The 19,085-nt window shown below is 45.9% G+C and overlaps 1 protein-coding gene across 4 annotated transcripts in view; it reads left to right on the forward strand.

The window, feature by feature from the left end:
* The first annotated feature begins 2,626 nt into the window (after window positions 1-2,626).
* Window positions 2,627-19,085, forward strand: part of MIA3 (MIA SH3 domain ER export factor 3) — a 56,000-nt gene continuing 39,541 nt past the window's right edge. For all 4 annotated transcript variants that reach the window (XM_065938371.1, XM_065938373.1, XM_065938372.1 and 1 more), the window contains exons 1-5: window positions 2,627-2,773; window positions 5,643-5,776; window positions 9,620-9,706; window positions 13,671-16,653; window positions 18,041-18,202. In XM_065938371.1, coding sequence (XP_065794443.1) covers window positions 2,641-2,773; window positions 5,643-5,776; window positions 9,620-9,706; window positions 13,671-16,653; window positions 18,041-18,202 — 3,499 coding nt within the window. In that variant the 5' untranslated portion in view covers window positions 2,627-2,640. The remainder of the gene's footprint in view (window positions 2,774-5,642; window positions 5,777-9,619; window positions 9,707-13,670; window positions 16,654-18,040; window positions 18,203-19,085) is intronic.

A 19,085-nucleotide genomic window follows, 5' to 3' on the forward strand; every position in this document is an offset into this window, starting at 1 on the left:
CTCAAGAGAGATAGGAAACAGCACACAGGAATCCTACTGCTAAACATTTCCTGACAGAGTAATACAGGGTTTTTTGGAGACAGGCACAAGAGGGGAGGGAGGGATGGCAAAGGAGCATGAGGACTCTTCAGGGGGATGGATATGTTCATTGCCTTGATTGTGGTAGTAGTCTCATGAGTGTATACATGTCAAAACTTATCCAGCTGTAGAGTCTGTGTGCGTGTGCATGCTAAGTTGCTTCAATCACGTCGAACTCTTTGCAACCCCATGGACTATATATAGCTCACCAGGCTCCTCTATTCATGGGATTCTCCAGGCAATAATACTGGAGTGGGTTGCCATGCCCTCCTCCAGGGGTTCTTCCCAACCCAGGGACTGAACCAGAGTCTCTTATGTCTCTTGCATTGGCAGGCAGGTTCTGTACCACTAGTGCTACATGGCAAGCCCCAATTGTACACTTTACATATGTGCAATTTACTGTATGTCAATTATATCTCAAACAGATTTCCCTGGTGGCTCAGATGGCAAAGAATCTGCCTGCAATGCAGGAGACCGAGGTTCTATTCGTGGGTCAGGAAGATCTTCTGGAGAAGGGAATGGCAACCCAGTCCAGTATTCTTGCCTAGAGAAATCCACGGACAGGGGAGCCTGGCAGGTTACAGTCTGTGGGGTTGCAAAGAGTTGGACACAATTGAGGAAATCTCTGCCTATCTGTCTACACCTCAATAAAGTAATTTAAATAAAGGATGCCCAGGATTATCTGATGGATTGGACTTGGGGTATGAGACAAAGAGGAGTCAGAATAGTTTGTAAGTTTTTGACTTGAACATCTAGAAAATAGAATTAAATGACTAGTTGTTGAGATAGGGAATAATGAAAGGAACATGGCTTGAGAAAGAAAATAAGAAGTTTGGTTTTCAACATATTAAGTTGGGGATGCCTAATAGACAAACCTAAGATTCTAAAGCAAAGAAACACATAATAGAAAAGAAATTAAGAACTCCTCATGGCAATACTATTTCCACAGTCACCTAATCTGTTGTATAGTCTCTCCCGACAGCATGGGAACGACACTGGACCAGTGGGACATCTCATGGTCCCTGTAGATAAACAACTGTGAACTCTTTCTTGTCTTTTTCCTTATTCAACATTATGGTTTGCATAGATGGATGACATTCTTTCCTCTTGCTTTTAAGGAATCCAATCAGTTTGGGAAACTAATTAATGGGTTTGATTGGCATTTGGGGTTGATGATTAGCCTTGGCAGAGACTATAGAGAGAAGCCCCTGGTCACAGACAAAGGCAATGTCTTCATCTTCAAAATGAATATAGTAATAGGACCTACTATTGTTGTGAAGATTAAACAAATTGATACATATGAGGACTTTAGAATACCACCTGGACATAAAGAAAACACTCAGTAAATCTAAGCCAGTATTAACTAGCTTTTCCTTCCTAACAACTTTTGCTCATTGTCGTTTTGATGTTAGTTTCCCCTAAATTGTGGGCTTCTTTAGACAAAGCCCTGATATCTTGTCTGTTGATCTACATGTTTGCCTTCACCACCCTAGTGTTTTGTCCAGTGTCTGGCCTAAAATGGTAGCATAAAATGGAATTTCAACATATTGGCATTGAATTAAATTATTCTCTCCTTATGGATAAGAGTTGCTCTGCTGGCTCAGACGGTAAAGAATCTGCCTGCAATGTAGAAGACCCTGGTTCGATCCCTCAGCGGGCAAGATCCCCTGGAGAAGGGAATGGCTACCTACTCCAGCATTCTTGCCTTGACAGTATCCTTTTTGGACAGAGGAGGCTGGCGGGTTACATTCTATGGGGTCAAAGAGAGTCGGATACGACTGAGCAACTAACATTTTCAGTTTCTTATGGATAAAACCCCCAGAATCTGAAGATCTCAGCATGGGGACCCATTGCCCACCTCCATCCCCCAGGGCTAGCGGACGAGGGGTGCAGAAAAAGGCCAAGCAGGCCACCGGCTCTAATATACACCACCGACCCATCATTCTGCTGACCTCTCCTTTTCCTATAAGGAGATCACGGGATGGGGATGCCCCCCCAAACTCCTGGGAGTCAGAAGAGGGAATCTCGAACTGGGGACTAGCAGTGGAAAATCGTGGGTGGGATTTGGTAGTTAGCAAAAGGAAGTACCAAACCAAGAATGGGAGGTGAGGATGAGCCAGTTTGGGAAGGACCAGATATCTGAAGCTGCAAGAAAGGGGTCAAAGAAGACCTGCTGTTGGGATGGCGCGGGGTGGGGGATGCAAGGTGGAAGAGCAAAGTGAGCGAGGCATGGAGTCTCGCGGAGGGTCGACTACGCAGGGACCCAGGCAAAGGCACGAGATTGGACGAGGAGGAAGAGAGAGTCCCGGTTGCCAAGGCAGCCACCCGACGAGGAGGCCTCGGCAAGGAGGTGGGAGCGCGCGTCCTCCTCCTCCGGGACCCCCGCGGTCCCCGGCCCGAGGCCGCGCTGACGTGTCCGCCGCGGACTCACAGGCCGGCGGGCGCCGCCCCTCCCGCCGCCGCGCGCCCCCGCCCCGCGCCCCGCCCCGCCCCGCGCCCCGCCCGCCGGCGCCCGCCCCGGCCGCGTCCTCCGCGTCACCGGCTCCGCGAGGTGACCACAACATGGCTGCGGCGCCGGGGCTGCTCTTCTGGCTGCTCCTGCTCGGGCCGCCCTGGCGGGTGCCCGGCCACCCGGAGCAGGACCCCGGCCGGCGCTTCTCGCAGCTCAAACTATGCGCGGACGAAGAATGCAGCAGTGAGTGCCGGCAGGGCGAGGGCGGCGGCGGCGGCGCCGGGGCATCGCGGGGGCGGGAGCTCGGCCGCCCGGCAAGCCGACCAGGGGGGCGCAGGCCGGGAGGGCGGAGCGCCGGGTCGGGGGGAGGGCGACCTCCGGGTTCCTGCGTCTGTCCCCTCCGGCTCTCCGGGCGCCGGGGCCAGCTGGCCTCGGCGGTGGGGTCTCTGCCTCCCACTTGTTGCCAGCTTTTCATTTTTCCTTCGCGGACGGAGGCGGGGGATGGGGTGGGGGGTTCGGAGGTGGCCCCCCGGTTTCCCCGGGGGCCGCTCACAACGTCCGCTCCCCCGGCCCGCCCCGGCTCCGAGGGGAGATGGGGTTGCGCGTCGCGCGCCCCGGGCTCCGCACGCTGCCTGCGAGCGCTTTCCTGCCCCCGTCGCCGGGTCCTCGCTGGGTGCAGTCCGGGGGCGGATGCGCCAGGGACTCGGTGGGCGTCTTCCCTGCCGCAGGATGCTAGGGCTCGGAAAAGCCTCCCTGGCGCAGCCCCTTCGCCCCTCTGCTTCAGTCAGATTCGGGGCTCGGACCGCCTTTTCCACAGGCATCGGAGTCGAGGTTTGGGACGAGCCCGGAGTCCGGGCATGCGGTGTGTTCCGAGGTCTCCTCCCTGGCTCTGCCTCAGTCCTGTCATTTCTGTGCTTGGAAGGCTCCCGCAAATAGCCCGGCAGGGAGGGCACCGGGAAGGCCAAAATGTGTCTCTCGAAAGAGGCCGAGACTCTGCGTCGGCCACCTGGTACCAGTTGTCTCCAGGGCGCAGGAAGCGGAATTGCTCCCTGACCGCGAATTCGGGGAGGGCTGGGGTAGTGAGAAGGGCAGAGATCCCCAGACTCAGATGAAGAAGATTGTTAACAGTGAAAATAATAAATACTCCAGGGGTTTTATAAATCCAGCCAGCTTGAGCCTTGGTCAGTTACATTGTTGGGCTCTCTTCCTGTTTGTTTGCCTTGGCCCCCTATCGTCGTTGTGGTCTCAAATAACCTTGTAACTTACTGACAACCATTTCACACAAGGTTGTTCGTGTGTTGTAATCAGTGTGTGTAGAAAAGCGTTCCTTCTGAGGCCAAAGCCTACAGTTTAGCTATTTAGATTGAAATCAGTGTTATTCAAAAACAGATTTCACAATCGGAAGAACCGTAGCACTGCCACATCATTAGGGGAAAGAAAGGAGGCTGTCTTGGATCTCTTTAAGCTATTCCTAGAGGTAACCCTAAGACTGATGTAAATAAACGCTACAAAAGTGGAGCAACTTCCATGAATTTCTCCTGCAGTTTTCTCAGAGTAAGTCCAGGTTATTAGCAAGCAGTGTTGGTTATGGCCAGTGTTGGCTATGCTTTGCTTTCAAACACTATCCTGCCTGGGTACCTCAAAACCAGTCATCTGGAAAATTATAACATCCCTGATACTTGCTCAGTATGGAGACATGGTATTAGAAGGGCCCTTGGGTGTCACATAGCTGGAAGAATGGCATGTGTCCAACAAATGTAGCCGGAGGCGATAGCCAGAAGCTAGAGCAGGGTCTGGTCCCGTGTTGTGTTGCATAAAGTGTTTGTTTAGTAAGGTATGTCCATGTTAGCTGTCCTGTGTGCTTTTCAGATAGCTGCCCCACAGCATGCATTATGTCCTCATCTGATTTATTATTATCCCTCTGCAGTGATCTTCCTATTTCCAATTCTGATAGGATCCCCAGCCTATCAATTTAAGAATTGTCCATCACCTTCAACTTTGTCTCTCACTTAATTATATCTGAATTAGGATGCTGACATGTATTAAAATAGTCAGCTTCAAAATCCAAATAACCCCCTTTAAATCCGTGTTTGTCCCTCAAATATGTATGTGAAAATACATCTTAAGGTGCTTATTGCCAGTTGGCTTTTAGAACAAGTGTTATTTCCGTTTCATCCTTCCTTTTCTCTGCTATTTAATTGCATTTGTTGTCCATTTCATTTGACGAGAAGCTGTGTATTTGGCCAACAAAAAGAAAAATACCACTTCTACCAATTTCTAGATCGAATATAGTTTAAAGTCCTGCATTTTAAGACTGAAGGTAACTACTGGACCGTTCTCACGGTTTTGCTTGTCCCTGCCATGTATGATTTTGCTTATAGAAACAAAACCTGTTTGCCCACTTTTGATTTTGTTTATAGAAATAAATAAACATCCTTAATGTTGGATACATTCAACATTATATGCTTTCAGAAAATATTATCTTAGGTGATTGGATCCATAATTGGGTATGATATCCTTTCCCATTAATTTATCCAGATACTGACAGAACAACTTGACTGCAAGTGAAGTGGACGGTGTTTACTGTTGCACAGTAGCAGTTATAGCCACTTAAAGATAGGGCCTTTTAGTGGTTAGTTCAAGTTAATTGACCTCCTGGGGGTTCTTGGGTGCTCTCCCCAGTTACCTATTACCACTGCATGTAGTCATGCTTACACTAGTTGCATCTGTGCTTGAATTTATCCAGCTGCAAAATGAAGCTTTTTATAATTATGAAACAGCAAAGACTGAAAACTGGATGGTTAGAGAGGGGACCAAGAGTTTCACTCGAGACCAGCCATGTGTGGCAGTGGACGCATTGCTCTTTGTTTGCATTATCCATCGAGAAAAACAGGGCAAGTTGACCTCTCTCCTGGCTACTTGCAGGGGAATGTGTAATGTATAACGATCCAGCCCTATCGGTGCTCTGAGCATGAGTTGAGGGTGATTGGTTTCAGAGAGTACTGGAGAAGCTTGATTGGTATTTACAGTGGATTGTCACGTTTCCTGATAAATCGGTATTTGAAAGTTGAATCCTGATACCCGCTTCTTTTCCCCCTCTCTTTCTATACAGTGTTAATGTACCGGGGTGAAGCTCTAGAAGATTTTACAGGCCCGGATTGTCGTTTTGTGAATTTTAAAAAAGGTGACTCTGTATATGTCTACTATAAACTGGCAGGGGGATCGCCTGAAGTTTGGGCTGGAAGTGTAAGTAAAAATTTGACATAATTTTCTGCCTTTTTATTGACTTGTTTAGCACTGTAGATTTAAGTAGCCACAGTTTCTGGGGGTCTTTGATGGAGTTAACTTGTCCCCTCTGTTTGACTGTGGAAATGGGGCTCATTGTGTGTCCCCTCCTGGCTTTAGCCCTAGTGCAGAAGAGGGTCTCCAACAGAAGTGAACTGCTTCCAGCTGCTGCTCCTGAGTCAAGTTCTCGACCTCACCAGCCACGAGTGCTCCATATGTAGCAAATAAGGACATGGTGTGTATATATATATATATATATATATATACACACACAGTAGAGTATTCAGTTCAGTTCAGTCCATCAGTCGTGTCCGACTCTGCAACCCCATGGACTGCAGCTCACCAGGCCTCCCTGTCCATCGCCAACTCCCAGAGTTTACTCAAACTCATGTCCATTGAGTTGCAATAGAGTATTATTCATTCATAAAAAGACTGCAGTCTTGCTATTTGCAACATGGGTGGATTGGAGGGTGTCGTGTTAGTGAAATATGGCAAAGACAAATACTGTACGTTATCACTTTTAAGTGGAAGCTAAAAAGTAAGACAAATGAATATAACAAAACAAAAGCAGTCTCACAAATGCAGAAAACAAACTGCTAGTTACCAATAGTGAAGCCTGAAACTTCACTTTGAAACTTAACTTCATTGTTTCAAAAAGGAAGGATTCGTGAGCATCAGACTTAATCCTGTAAAATATGGGCAAAGTAGTGTTTTAGGCATTCCTGTTAAGAGTTGATTTTTTAAAAGAATTATTTTCTAAACTGTTAACATACCTAATCATGTGTGCTGTTCCTGTTAAAAAAGCAAGATGTCATTTTTGCTGCGTGCTTTCCTGTTTGCTTGTTTTGCTTACAACTGCTGGGGCAACCTTTTCCTGCTCTTTGGACACTTGCTCCCACAGGTTCTTCCCAGCAGGTCTATTCCCAGTCAGCTCTGTGGGTGCAGGCATGGCAGACATGGAAATCAATGACTTTGTCATGCCTTGATATTTTTAATGAGGTGATTCACTGGAAGTGACCTGATTGGGAGGCTTATGAGCTATTGTCCTTTCCTTTCTGTGTGATGTGTTGCCTGATTCTTTATTGAAAGTAGTAAGAGTCCTGAATACCCTAAGGATTGTCCAAACTTACAGAAACACTCAGTCCCAAAGGTGAACATTTTCACTCTCTGTAAATCAAACAACAGAAAAGAAAGCTTAAGGATCCCCTGTCGGTAAAAACAGATTTATTTTGTTGGCAGTCCAGATTCTTAGGGAGGAGTCCAGTAAGACCAACTGGTCAGGTACAACCTTTCTATTTAGGCAGAATCCCAGTTGAATGGCTCAGATGCTGAAGAATCTGCCTGCAATGCAGGAAACCTGGGTTTGATCCCTAAGTGGGAAAGATCCCCTGGAGAAGGAAATGGCTGCCCACTCTGGTGTTCTTGGCTGGAGAATTCCGTGGACAGAGGAGCCTGGCGGGCTGCAATCCATAGGGTCACACAACTGAGAGTCGTACACAACTGAGCAACTAACACACATACACCGGTTGAATCACTGTATTCAGAAGAGAATCTGTTTTGTTCCTTTCAAGTCTATTGCATGAGATTTCTTGATAGTCTTTACTCTTGGGACATTTTTTTTCAAGCCCATACCGTTTTTGATAAAGTGGTGAAGTTGGAGCATTTGGATAAGTGAACTTGACTTTTCACCTCTAGTTCAGTTCAGTTCAGTTCAGTCGCTCAGTCGTGGCCGACTCTTTGCGACCCTGTGAATTGCAGCACGCCAGGCCTCCCTGTCCATCATCAACTCCCAGAGTCTACCCAAACCCATGCCCATCGAGTCGGTGATGCCATCCATCCATCTCATCCTCTGTCATCATGCCCTTCTCCTCCCGCCCCCAATCCCTCCCAGCATCAGGGTCTTTTCCAGTGAGTCAGCTCTTCGCATGAGGTGGCCAAAGTATTGGAGTTTCAGCTTCAGCATCAGTCCTTCCAATGATCCTAGAGAGCCCACCAATCTTTCTGGTTCCTGACCGTGCCCCTGCCCTTGCAGGGAAACCCTGCCCTCAGCTCTCAGCCAGAAGGGATCTGTGCTGTCTCCTGATTGTTGAGGTGGCGCTTTGTTTGCACCGCTCGTGTGGCATTCCTTTTACTGCCTTGTATCGCAGTTAATGTGTACTGTCTTAGATCCAGCAAAGTCAGAAACTCTATAATGGGGCATGTGTCTTAGCCATTTTCCTTGTGAATATTTCCTTTCAGGGAGCAGCACTTGTTTCCATTTTCCCAAGTGTAGCTTATGCAGAATTTGTTCTCTTGAAACAATATTCTTTTCCCAAATCAAATCAGCAGAGATGAGATATGGAAGCAAGATTAGATATAAAAGTTACCTTCAGTCATGAGGGCCTATGATTCTGCATCTTTTTGTCAGATCCTAAGAAACAGGACCCACTCGATGTAAAAATTTATGGAGTTTTTTACGACCTGTGGTCTCAGTTGACAAAGATCACACCAAGATAAATGTATTTCCTTTTCACATAGCTCTGATTTCTTTCCCTTTTCTAGATTCTCTTAATAAACTGTTCCTGAGAAGAGAAAAACTGTATTTTCTCTCAGCCTCCCCTCTCATTTCATGATTAAAAACTCTGTCTCCTGAGCTTTCAAGATGGTTCTTGCTTCTACTTCTTAGTTTTCATTCTGCAGGGGTTTTTTTTTTTTTTGGTTTTTTTTAGAATTTTATACTTTAACTGCCAGTGTAGCAATTTACAATTGCAGTGTAGCAATTTACAATTGCACTGTCTTATCTAATCTTAAAGGCAGTGTTCTAGTAAAACTGGCTTTCACAGAGTTGCCAGATATAACAAAAGCTCTCATAATGCGGATATTTTAGGAGTTAGTGATAAGATACCCTGTTTTTTTTTTTCTTTCTATGCATTTGATCTGCGTGTCAGTCTCCTCCTTTATTGATTGGGAAGAGATCTGCTACTCCCTTTCAGACTATAGTTAGTAAAAGACAGTGTGTGTTTCTCAAGAAGACACACAATATATTGATAATAATATCTTTTAGGTCTCCTTGGTGGCTCAGTCAAGAGACCACCTGCAATGCAAGAGTCCCGGGTGGTTCAATCCCTGGATCGGGAAGATCCCCTGGAGAAGGAAGTGGCAACCCACTCCAGTATTCTTGTTGGGAAAGCTGTTAGTGCTATAGATAAATGGGATTATCTTCTGTCTTTACTTGCATGAAACTAATCTTGCTGTGTAGATTAGTATGAGTTTTATTTTCTCCCACAAACCTTGAAAATCTAGTTTGGAAAAAGCTAGTGCAGCCCATGGTATCACTCAATACTTGCCTTTTGTTGTACTGGTCATGCATTTCAGAATTTTTTTTTTTTTTTACTTATTAATACATCTAAGACCTGGTTTACGAGTAATGCTGTGAAGTGTGCAGATAAATTCTTGTTAGAGGGTATTTGAAATTCTTTCTACCCAACTTTTATTTACATAGTTTTAATTGCATAATATACACTAACTTTCTCTTGTACAGATCTTCTAGCTATTTCAGAAATCTCACTGTATGTGCCCTATGTTTAGAATTAAGTTGAATATTGAAAGAAAATTTCAGTGGTTTTAGAAAATTTGTCCTTACAACATTTTGTACTTAATTTATGTTGGAATAATAATCTCTGTAATCATAATAGCAACTATCTATCTCTTGTGGTTATATCTACCTATCTGTATGTTTCCTCTCACTACTTAGAAGTCTCTCGTTTATGTTTCTCATAAAGAATTTTGATTGATACTCATTTCTTCTGCTGTTTTTTAATGTAGGTTGGGCGTACTTTTGGATATTTTCCAAAGGATTTAATCCAAGTGGTCCATGAATATACTCAAGAAGAGCTGCAAATTCCAACAGATGTAAGTTGTGGATTCTGTTGTTCTCAGTTATAAATTGACTTATAAATTCATCAGTTACACTTAATTAGCTAATTTTGAAAGTCTCTGAATGTGTTTTGATCAGAAAAGGGAAAACAAGTTAACATCTATGTATCAGACTTTAGTTTATCAGACTACCTTTAAAGAGAAGTTGGAAAATAATTTATGGGAGACTTTGTATCACAATCCAATAGTTCTATGTTGAAGCAGGTGTTCTTGTACAAGGCTGTGTATGCTTATTCAGGATTTTTATTTGCTACTTGATATGAGAAAAAAATAATCTTTGTATTTAGTTATTAAATTTAGGAAGTAAATAATTTTGTTTTTACTTTTTTTACTTCAAATTACTTGAAGTATTTTCTTTTTTTTTTTCTTTTTTTTACTTCAAGCAAGATGAGAAGTTGTCTCAATACTCATTGAATAGCCTTTAGACATTTCAAGTATATAGAAATCAGGTTAAATTAATCAAACCCTAAATTATGTATTAGGCCATAAAGTTTTCTTTTGGACTCTAATGATTTAAGGGATTAGAGTTATGGGATGGATTCTGGAAAAGGGAACCTGAATGTTTCACACAAGATCCAGCCTCAGTCAAAATCTCAAATCTGCAAGGTCCTGACTGCACAATCTGGAAAGCATTCATCCAGGGTGCACTAACTTTGTAGCTTTGTGATGACAAGGATTTTGTGTTCTGGGATCCTCACTCCAGCTGATTATTTTCTGGAGTTTTAAAATTAATAAGAATTGAAACCCACCTTTAAACAGAAATATTCAAGCAACTCTTTGGAGTCGCTGCTAGAGCATGCAGGCTGCTGGCCTGGGGCAGGTATCAGCCGAGCTCTGCTGAATAGATGAAGTCACAGAGCCATTGCTATTCTCGAAACTTTTTGTCTTCCCAAGGGTCATGAAATCAGCCTGATTGCCTGTTAGTCCTTGCTCCTAATGAGGATACTGCTGGGAGGGAAATACACACTAGACAGCAGCTCATGGGTCACAGAGACCTCATTTGTTAGGGATTCCACCTTCTCATTGCACCTCTCACTCCATGCTTCCCTCAACGTGAAGAAATGGCTTAGAAAGGCACGTGGCGAGCAGAGGAATCATTCATTCCTGCCACACTTGTCAGGTCTCTCCAAGGACTGTGACAGTTTAGTTAGGAGAAGGAAACTATCTTTGTTGGTTTTTAAACTTTTCCCTCTGTTTAATGGAAAGACTAGAGATCTCTTGAGAGATACCAAGGGAACATTTCATGCAAAGATGGGATCAATAAAGGACAGAAATGGTAGGGACCTAACGGAAGCAGAAGATATTAAGAAGAGGTGGCAAGAATACCCAGAAGAGCTGTACAAATAAGATCTTCATGACCCAGATAATCATGATGGTGTGATCATTCACCTAGAGCCAGATATCCTGGAATGTGAAGTCAAGTGGGCCTTAGGAGGCATCACTATGAGCAAAGCTAGTGGAGGTGATGGAATTACAGTTGAGCTATTTCAAATCCCGAAAGATGATGCCATGAAAGTGCTGCACTCAATATGCCAGCAAATTTGGAAAACTCAGCAGTGGCCACAGGACTGGCAAAGGTCAGTTTTCTTTCCAATCCCAAAGAAAGGCAATGCCAAAGAATGCTCAAACTACCGCATAATTGCACTCATCTCACATGCTAATAAAGTAATGCTCAAAATTCTCCAAGTCAGGCTTCAGCAATACGTGAACCGTGACCTTCCAGATGTTCAAGCTGGTTTTAGAAAAGGCAGAGGAACCAGAGATCAAATTGCCAACATCCACTGGATCATCAGAAAAGCAAGAGAGTTCCAGAAAAACATCTATTTCTGCTTTATTGACTATGCCAAAGCCTTTGACTGTATGAATCACAGTAAACTGTGGAAAATTCTGAGAGATGGGAATACCAGATCACCTGACCTGCCTCTTGAGAAATCTGTATGCAGGTGAGGAAGCAACAGTTAGAACTGGACATGGAACAACAGACTGGTTCCAGATAGGAAAAGGAGTACGTCAGGGCTGTATATTGTCACCCTGCTTATTTAACTTCTATGCAGAGTACATCATGAGAAATGCTGGGCTGGAGGAAGCACAAGCTGGAATCAAGATTGCCAGGAGAAACATCAGTGACCTCAGATATGCAGATGACACCACCCTTATGGCAGAAAGTGAAGAAGCACTAAAGAGCCTCTTGATGAAACTGAAAGAGGAGAGTGAAAAAGTTGGCTTAAAGCTCAACATTGAGTAAACTAAGATCATGGCATCTGGTCCCATCACTTCGTGGGAAATAGATGGGGAAACAGTGGCTGACTTTATTTTTCTGGGCTCCAAAATCACTGCAGATGGTGATTGCAGCCATGAAATTAAAAGGCACTTACTCCTTAGAAGGAAAGCTATGACCAACCTAGACAGCATATTAAAAAGCAGAGACATTACTTTGCCAACAAAGGTCCGGCTAGTCAAGGCTATGGTTTTTCCAGTGGTCATGTATGGATGTGAGAGTTGGACTATAAAGAAAGCTGAGTGCCGAAGAATTTATGCTTTCAAACTGTGGTGATGGAGAAGACTCTTGAGAGTCCCTTGGACTGCAAGGAGATCCAGCCAGTCCTTCCTAAGGGAAATCAGTCCTGAATATTCATTGGAAGGACTGATGCTGAAGCTGAAACTCCAATACTTTGGCCACCTGATGCAAAGAGCTGATTCATTTGAAAAGGCCCTGATGTTGGGAAAGATTGAGGGCAGGAGGAGAAGGGGACAACAGAGGATGGTTGGGTGGCATCACTAACTCAATGGACATGGGTTTGGGTGGACTCCGGGAGGTGGTGATGGACAGGGAGGCCTGGCACGCTGCGGTTCATGGGATCGCAAAGAGTCAGACACGACTGAGCGACTGAACTGACTGACTGACTCTGTTTAATGACCCCTTTTATGTCAATTTGTTTACTAGCAGAGGTCAAAAAAAAGTATTAGGTTTATGGGTAGTCCGAAAGCAGATCTCTTTGACACGTAATCAGAACTCTGATTTAGAGTAGAGTGTATCCCTCACTGAATCTTGTCTTCAAGCTGTACTTGTGATGGTTAAGTGGGAACCCCTTGACACCATTCTTTGTCCCTCAATATTTTTACTTCCCCTGCACTTACTTGTATTTCAGTAAGATGCTCCTTAAGCTGATTTAGCTTTCCCAGTCCAAGGAAGGTATAAGTCAGGAATCTGTTGTAGACCGAGAGCCTGTCAGCAAGCTTGTACTGCCTGTTTCCAGTTAGGGAAGCAGGAAGGTACAGCCTAGAGGGGAGGATGATGGTGATGCTGGGTGGTCTTCCAGTTTCTTCTGGACAAACTGTTGTGGGGTAAATTCCCAGAGCATCAGGCATAGATGCTGGAAGGTGGGAGGACCAATAAATGATGCCCTACTTTTCCCTACTTGTACCCAGAGCAGACTGAGAAACCCAGCAGGCAGGTGGTTGGAGACCAGGATGTCACCATCACTTACTGATAAAACTTGTTGGAGAACACAGCTCAAGTGTGCAGAAATTAATGGGCTTTTGAACATGGCAGTCTAGAATGAGACAGACTTACCCAGCCACAGGCAGAGCTAGCCAACTAGGGGGCTCTCCTAGTGGACTGTCCCTTATAAAACTGACAGTGTGGAAGCAGAGACCAGGCGGTGCAGGACAAACCCACCAGCGACCGGAGTCACTGCTCCTCAGGGAGAAAGAGTGAAGGGAAGCCAGGAACATCACTTGGGTAGGAGCCCTTCCTCATGGAAATAGGGAGCCAAGGGAAAGGTGGGGTCCATCCTTCTCTCTCCTGACTCCCCAGGGTTGGCACAAAAGCCCCTCCAGGGCCAAACATGAGTTTGCAGCCGTCTCTGTCAGCCTGGGCAAGCGCTTGTTCCTGTGACGCTCGGTTAGTGACACGCTAATGTTTTTCTTTGCCTTGCAGGAGACAGATTTCGTTTGTTTTGATGGGGGAAGAGATGATTTTGATAATTATAATGTCGAAGAACTTTTAGGGTTTTTGGAATTGTACAATTCTGCTACTGAGGATTCTGAAGTTAAAGAAGAAGCTGCTCAGCATGTGGAAGAACCTCCTGAAGCATCTAATGAAAGTGACGCTGAACCTGAGCCAGGAGAACCCAACTCAGAGGAAGATGAAAGTGTATTCTCAGAAAACACTGCGGAACTCAGGGAGAGATCTGAGGCTCAGAAGAGCCACCCCCAGTTAAACAGTCAAACAGGTCATGCTCAGGGCGAGCGAACTTCATTTGAATCTTTTGGAGAAATGCTGCAAGATAAGTTAAAAGTGCCAGAAAGTGAAAACAACAAAACCAGCAATAGTTCTCAGGTCTCGCGTGAGCAGGAGAAGATCGATGCTTATAAACTTTTGAAAACAGAAATGACTCTGGACTTGAAAACCAAATTTGGCTCAACTACCGATGCACTTGTATCTGATGATGAGACAACCAGACTTGTTACTTCGTTAGAGGACGATTTTGTTGAGGATTTGGATCCTGAGTATTACACAGTGGGAAAGGAAGAAGAGGAGAGTAAAGAAGACTCTGATGAGCTGCCGTTACTAACTTTTACAGATGGAGAAGATACAAAAACTCCAGGGCACTCTGGAATTGAGAAACACCCGACAGAGAAAGGGCAGAATTCACACAAAGAGCATAAAGTTGAGGAAACTCAGCCCCCAGGCATCAAAAAGGGTGACAAGAAGATACCAAAACCCCAGGAAGGTATTATCTTCTCTGATGTTACGGAAGGGGAAGAAAACACAGACACAGATTTAGAGAGTTCCGATTCAGAGGAAGAGGATGACCCATTAGTCGTGGATAACAGATTGGGGAAACCACGACCAGAAGATCATATTGACCCTGAAAAGGCAGCAGACAGCCTTGTGAATGTAGAAGTCCCTAAAGCAGACAGTGACAACGACCCAGAAGTGGGCGCAGAACTTCACATTAAAGGCAAGGGGCGGAAAGTTGAGGAACCCAAGAGGGGCTTGGTGCAGCATGAGGTGGGGCTAGAGGATGAGATGCAAGAAGACCAGACTATGCATGGTTCTTCTCACAGTGGCCACCTCAGCTCTTTCCCAGCTGCTGAAAAAAGTACAGAAACATTAAAATCAGACTTTGCTAAGCAAGAGACTGTCCTGAAAGGAGCAGCCATTCACGTCTCAAAAGAAATGCTTTATGAAGAAAAGCCCACAGGGCGGAGTTTGGAAGGTGCCTCCGAGAGTGACTCAGTACCGCAAGCAGAAGTGGCAGGGAATCGAGGGGATGAAGGAAAGACTGAGCAGGAATCCACGGGTGTGGCAGCGCCCTCGGGCAGTCATCAGCCTAACGCTTCCAGAGACGGCGTGGAGGAAGTAGACGGTTCAGTAAGTGGGCCTAAACCACATATGCTTTCAGGGGAGCATCCGAGCCCAGAACTTATAAAGGATCGGCTTCTTAAACTTCAAAATCAGACTAGGTCCTCCTCTCCAGATGACACTGGCTTGCTGGGAGACCGGGAAGAAGAGGGTCCCGTTCTGGAAAGAAATCTCTCCTGGCAACAAGGGGATGTGGCTGCCGCAGTTCATAAGCAAGTGAGCGAGAAGAGAAAGCTCTCTGAGGAAGAGGTCACCAGGGTCACCAAGGATGCCTCTGAGGAAGAGGTCGCCAGGGTCACCAAGGATGCCTCTGAGGAAGAGGTCACCAGGGTCACCAAGGATGCCTCTGAGGAAGAGGTCACCAGGGTCACCAAGGATGCCTCTGAGGAAGAGGTCACCAGGGTCACCAAGGATGCCTCTGAGGAAGAGGTCACCAGGGTCACCAAGGATGCCTCGGATGAAGGGCAGGAAGTAGGAAAAACAGGCCTAACCGATAGCACAGGAGGACGAGGCTTCCACCCGAAAGAACCAAACCCAGAAGATGACGATTACAGCCCTGAAGAACTCCTGGAGGATGAAAATGCTATAAGTGCGAAGCAGTCTAAAGAAAAAAGCCCTGAGATTCAGGATAAGAGGTTAGATGTTGACCTGCAAAACCCTGAAAAACCTGTTTCAGGTGCCATTAAGACTGATCCAGAAACTGAAAAAAACAAAGAAGCAGCTAGTCATATATCAGAAAATGAAAGAAAAAATGAGACTGCAGGTAAAGGGGTAGACAGTCTGGGCAGGGACCCAGGTGGTCTGGTGGTGGAAAAAGAAGGAAGCTCTCCTCTGCATCAGAAGGCACAGAGACCCTCTGAAGGAAGTGATTTTCCTGGCAAGAAAGAAAATCAGACTCCAGAGTTAGGTGAAGCGTCTCAGAAGAAAGATCCCGATTATCTTAAAGAAGACAACCATGAGGGCCACCCAAAGGCCTCCGGGCTCACGGAGAAGCCTGGGGTAGAACCCTCGAAAGAGGACGAGGAGGACGTAGAGAAATTCATGGACCCGGGAAGCCAGGGGTCTGCCTCTGAGGACCATGACGATGACTCATTCCCCTGGGCTCCGCGTGCCCCCGCGCAGCCTGAGGAGAGTGTCCATTCGGAGGACTTGCCCATAATCAGCAGCTTCTTTAAAGATCAGCAGTCTCTGCAGCGATTCCAGAAGTACTTTGACATCCACAAGCTGGAAGCCATGTTCCAGGACATGTCATCCAAGCTGAAGTCAGCGCAGCGCGAGAGCCTGCCCTATAACGTGGAGAAAGTCCTCGATAAGGTCTTTCGTGCTTGGGAGTCTCACATTCTGACGGAGGCAGAGAACATGCTTGATGCTCGCGTGACGGAAAACAGAGACCTGGAAACGAAGGACAGTAGCATCTTTGAGGAGGCGGCGGTGCTCGATGATGTTCAAGACCTGATCTATTTCGTCAGGTACAAACACTCCACGGTGGAGGAGACTGCTCCCCCGGCAGCGGCACAGCCTGTAGAGGGAGGCTGGGATGGACCAGCGGAAGGTGAGGTACCCACTGTGGCCTTGTAGGGCTGGGCTTGAGAAACAGGCGTGGGGGCCGGGGGCTGCTGAGGTGCCTCGTGCCTGATCTTTGAAGCTCTCTCCGCAGGTCCCAGTGTCCCCAGAGGGGAGGGGCAGTACAGGGACGTCCACACGGCCCTTCCCACCTTCTCTCTTGGAGGCTGGAGTATAGATAAATATTTCTTGATCCACTTTTCACTTAGTTGAGACCGGTAGCGATAGCATCCTCTGCAGGAAACTTTATAAAAAGAAAAAGACTCCAGCAGGAAAATGGTATACAAAGTAGACCTGGTAACAGAGTACCAATTTCATGAAAGCGCTTTTTTGACCACATTTTCTTCATCATAAAATGACTACTGTCTGTCCAGGGATGGACTGGCATTAACTTTTAAGTTGATGCCTTGCCTGAGTTCTGGCCCTCTAACCTTCTTCTTCTTCTTTTTTTTTTTTTTTAAGAAAGTTTTTGTTTGTTTGGTTTTGTTTTTTGGCCGCACCAAGCGACGTGCAAGATCTTAGTTCCCTGACCAGGGATCGAACCCAAGCCCCCTGCAGCAGAAATGCAGAGTCTTAACTACTGGACTTCCAGTGTAGTCACCCCCCTGCCCAGCTTTCATCTTCAGTGGATGACATGTTCTTTCCTGCCCTGTTAAGGCAGGAATTTAACTTCGGTCAGTAAAATTCTACCAAACCCTTGAGTTCTTGCATTCAGATTCCTTTCCAGCCAAGGAATGGAACCAGGATGCAGAGCCTGCTGGCATAGCACTTGACATAGAAGCCATTCTGTAAATAGCGACTGGACCAACCCTGAGCCAGCACCCTAGAAAAGTTGATTCCTAGCTCCGTGCTCTTTCCTCTGTCCCCGTGCTTCTCAGATGGAAGGTATACAGACTCTTAGGTATACTCTGAAGAGATTTGACAGGCACCTCGGCGAGCTGCCTTTGCATGTCATGCCCTTCCCTGTGCCAGCTCTATGAAGCACTCCCGCTTCTGTGTGGAGGAGATCTGTTATTTCCTTGTGGAGTAGTTGTTTCCTATTTCCGCTATTGACTAGAATTCCCTTTTCCACATTTTTCTGTGTGGGCATATGTTGGTTTGCAGAGGGAAGTTAGGTTCATTAAAGTCCCTACAGGAAAGATATTTATGAAATGCTTTGGGATCAGGGTTTCTCCATAAATTTTATCATGTAGATTAGCTATCTGTGATGTGAGAGAAAAGCAATTGAAACTCTTCTTTCCTTGCCCAGTTTTGCCCTGTGGGGCGCCAGCGCATGGAGGGCAGGGTGGGGGGCCACGGAGTTGTGTGCTGGGGGCGTGCTGGAGGGGGGCTTGTCATTGAGCTTTGCCAGCCCAGGGTGTCCTTCTCTCCTGTAGACACCCAGCCACCACTGGAGGAGAACTTCCCACAGGAGGACACGGAAGTTCCTCTGATGCAGATTCCCAAAGAGCCCGGCCACTTGGATCAACCCATGACCAGGGACATGGGTACCTCAGGAGTCACCCAGAAGCCGAAAACTGAGGAAGATGGAGACCCAGGTAACACTTGCTAATTTTTCTTTACAAAGTAGAAGCCTGTTCTAGAGAAGACCTCCTAAGAGATTTATTGATAAAAGTAGGAAATGGAGGGGACCATAACACAGACATAAATGCATTTAAAAAGTAAGAAGTCCTGGAACTAGCAGAGAAAAGCAGGAGTCAGAACAGATGGAGATGAGTTAAATAGCAAGCAGGTCAGAGACCGTAACTAATCTACCAACCAGTGCTTGGCGGGCATTAGTTTATGCGAGTAATGGAAATCTAAAATACTGTTCTTTAAGTCTTATGCTCAACAACAGCAGTTTTCAGACAGACCAGCAGTGGGGAAGCTCTGGGGGTGGAGACCAGCGGTCTTGTTTAACAGTCCCTGCAGGGAATTCCGACCTGTTAGACGTTCAGGTTTGAGAACCACCGCTCTGTGTCTCAAATTCTGGCTCCCACTGTCCCTGCTCCACCCCGCTCCCCACGGAGTACACGGTGGCTCAGGCCTTTTGTTAACATGCTACCTAGTCATGGTAAAACTTCTTTTAAAACAGTGAAGGGGATATTTACATCTAGATGTCCTTATACTATAAGATTAGAGGAAACAGTGCAGAACTTTGCAGAATGTAACAGCCCAATGTGGACAGAACCTTGGAATAGTATGACTACATAATCACCGAGCACAGGAAACATCCAGTGGGAGAGTGACAAATTTCATTTGGATTGAGAAAGGTGTTTTCAAAATAAAGTTTTTTTTTTTGATTCATTTATTTTTAATTGGAGGGTAATTACACTGTTGTGTTGGTTTCTGCCATACATCAATATGAATCAGCCATAGGTATACAAGTGTCCCCTCCCTCCCACCCAAAATAAGGTTTTTAAAAATGCAACCCCAATAATA

Source organism: Muntiacus reevesi, chromosome 5 (assembly GCF_963930625.1).
Source record: "Muntiacus reevesi chromosome 5, mMunRee1.1, whole genome shotgun sequence".
In the NCBI taxonomy this organism is placed as follows: Eukaryota; Metazoa; Chordata; class Mammalia; order Artiodactyla; family Cervidae; genus Muntiacus; species Muntiacus reevesi.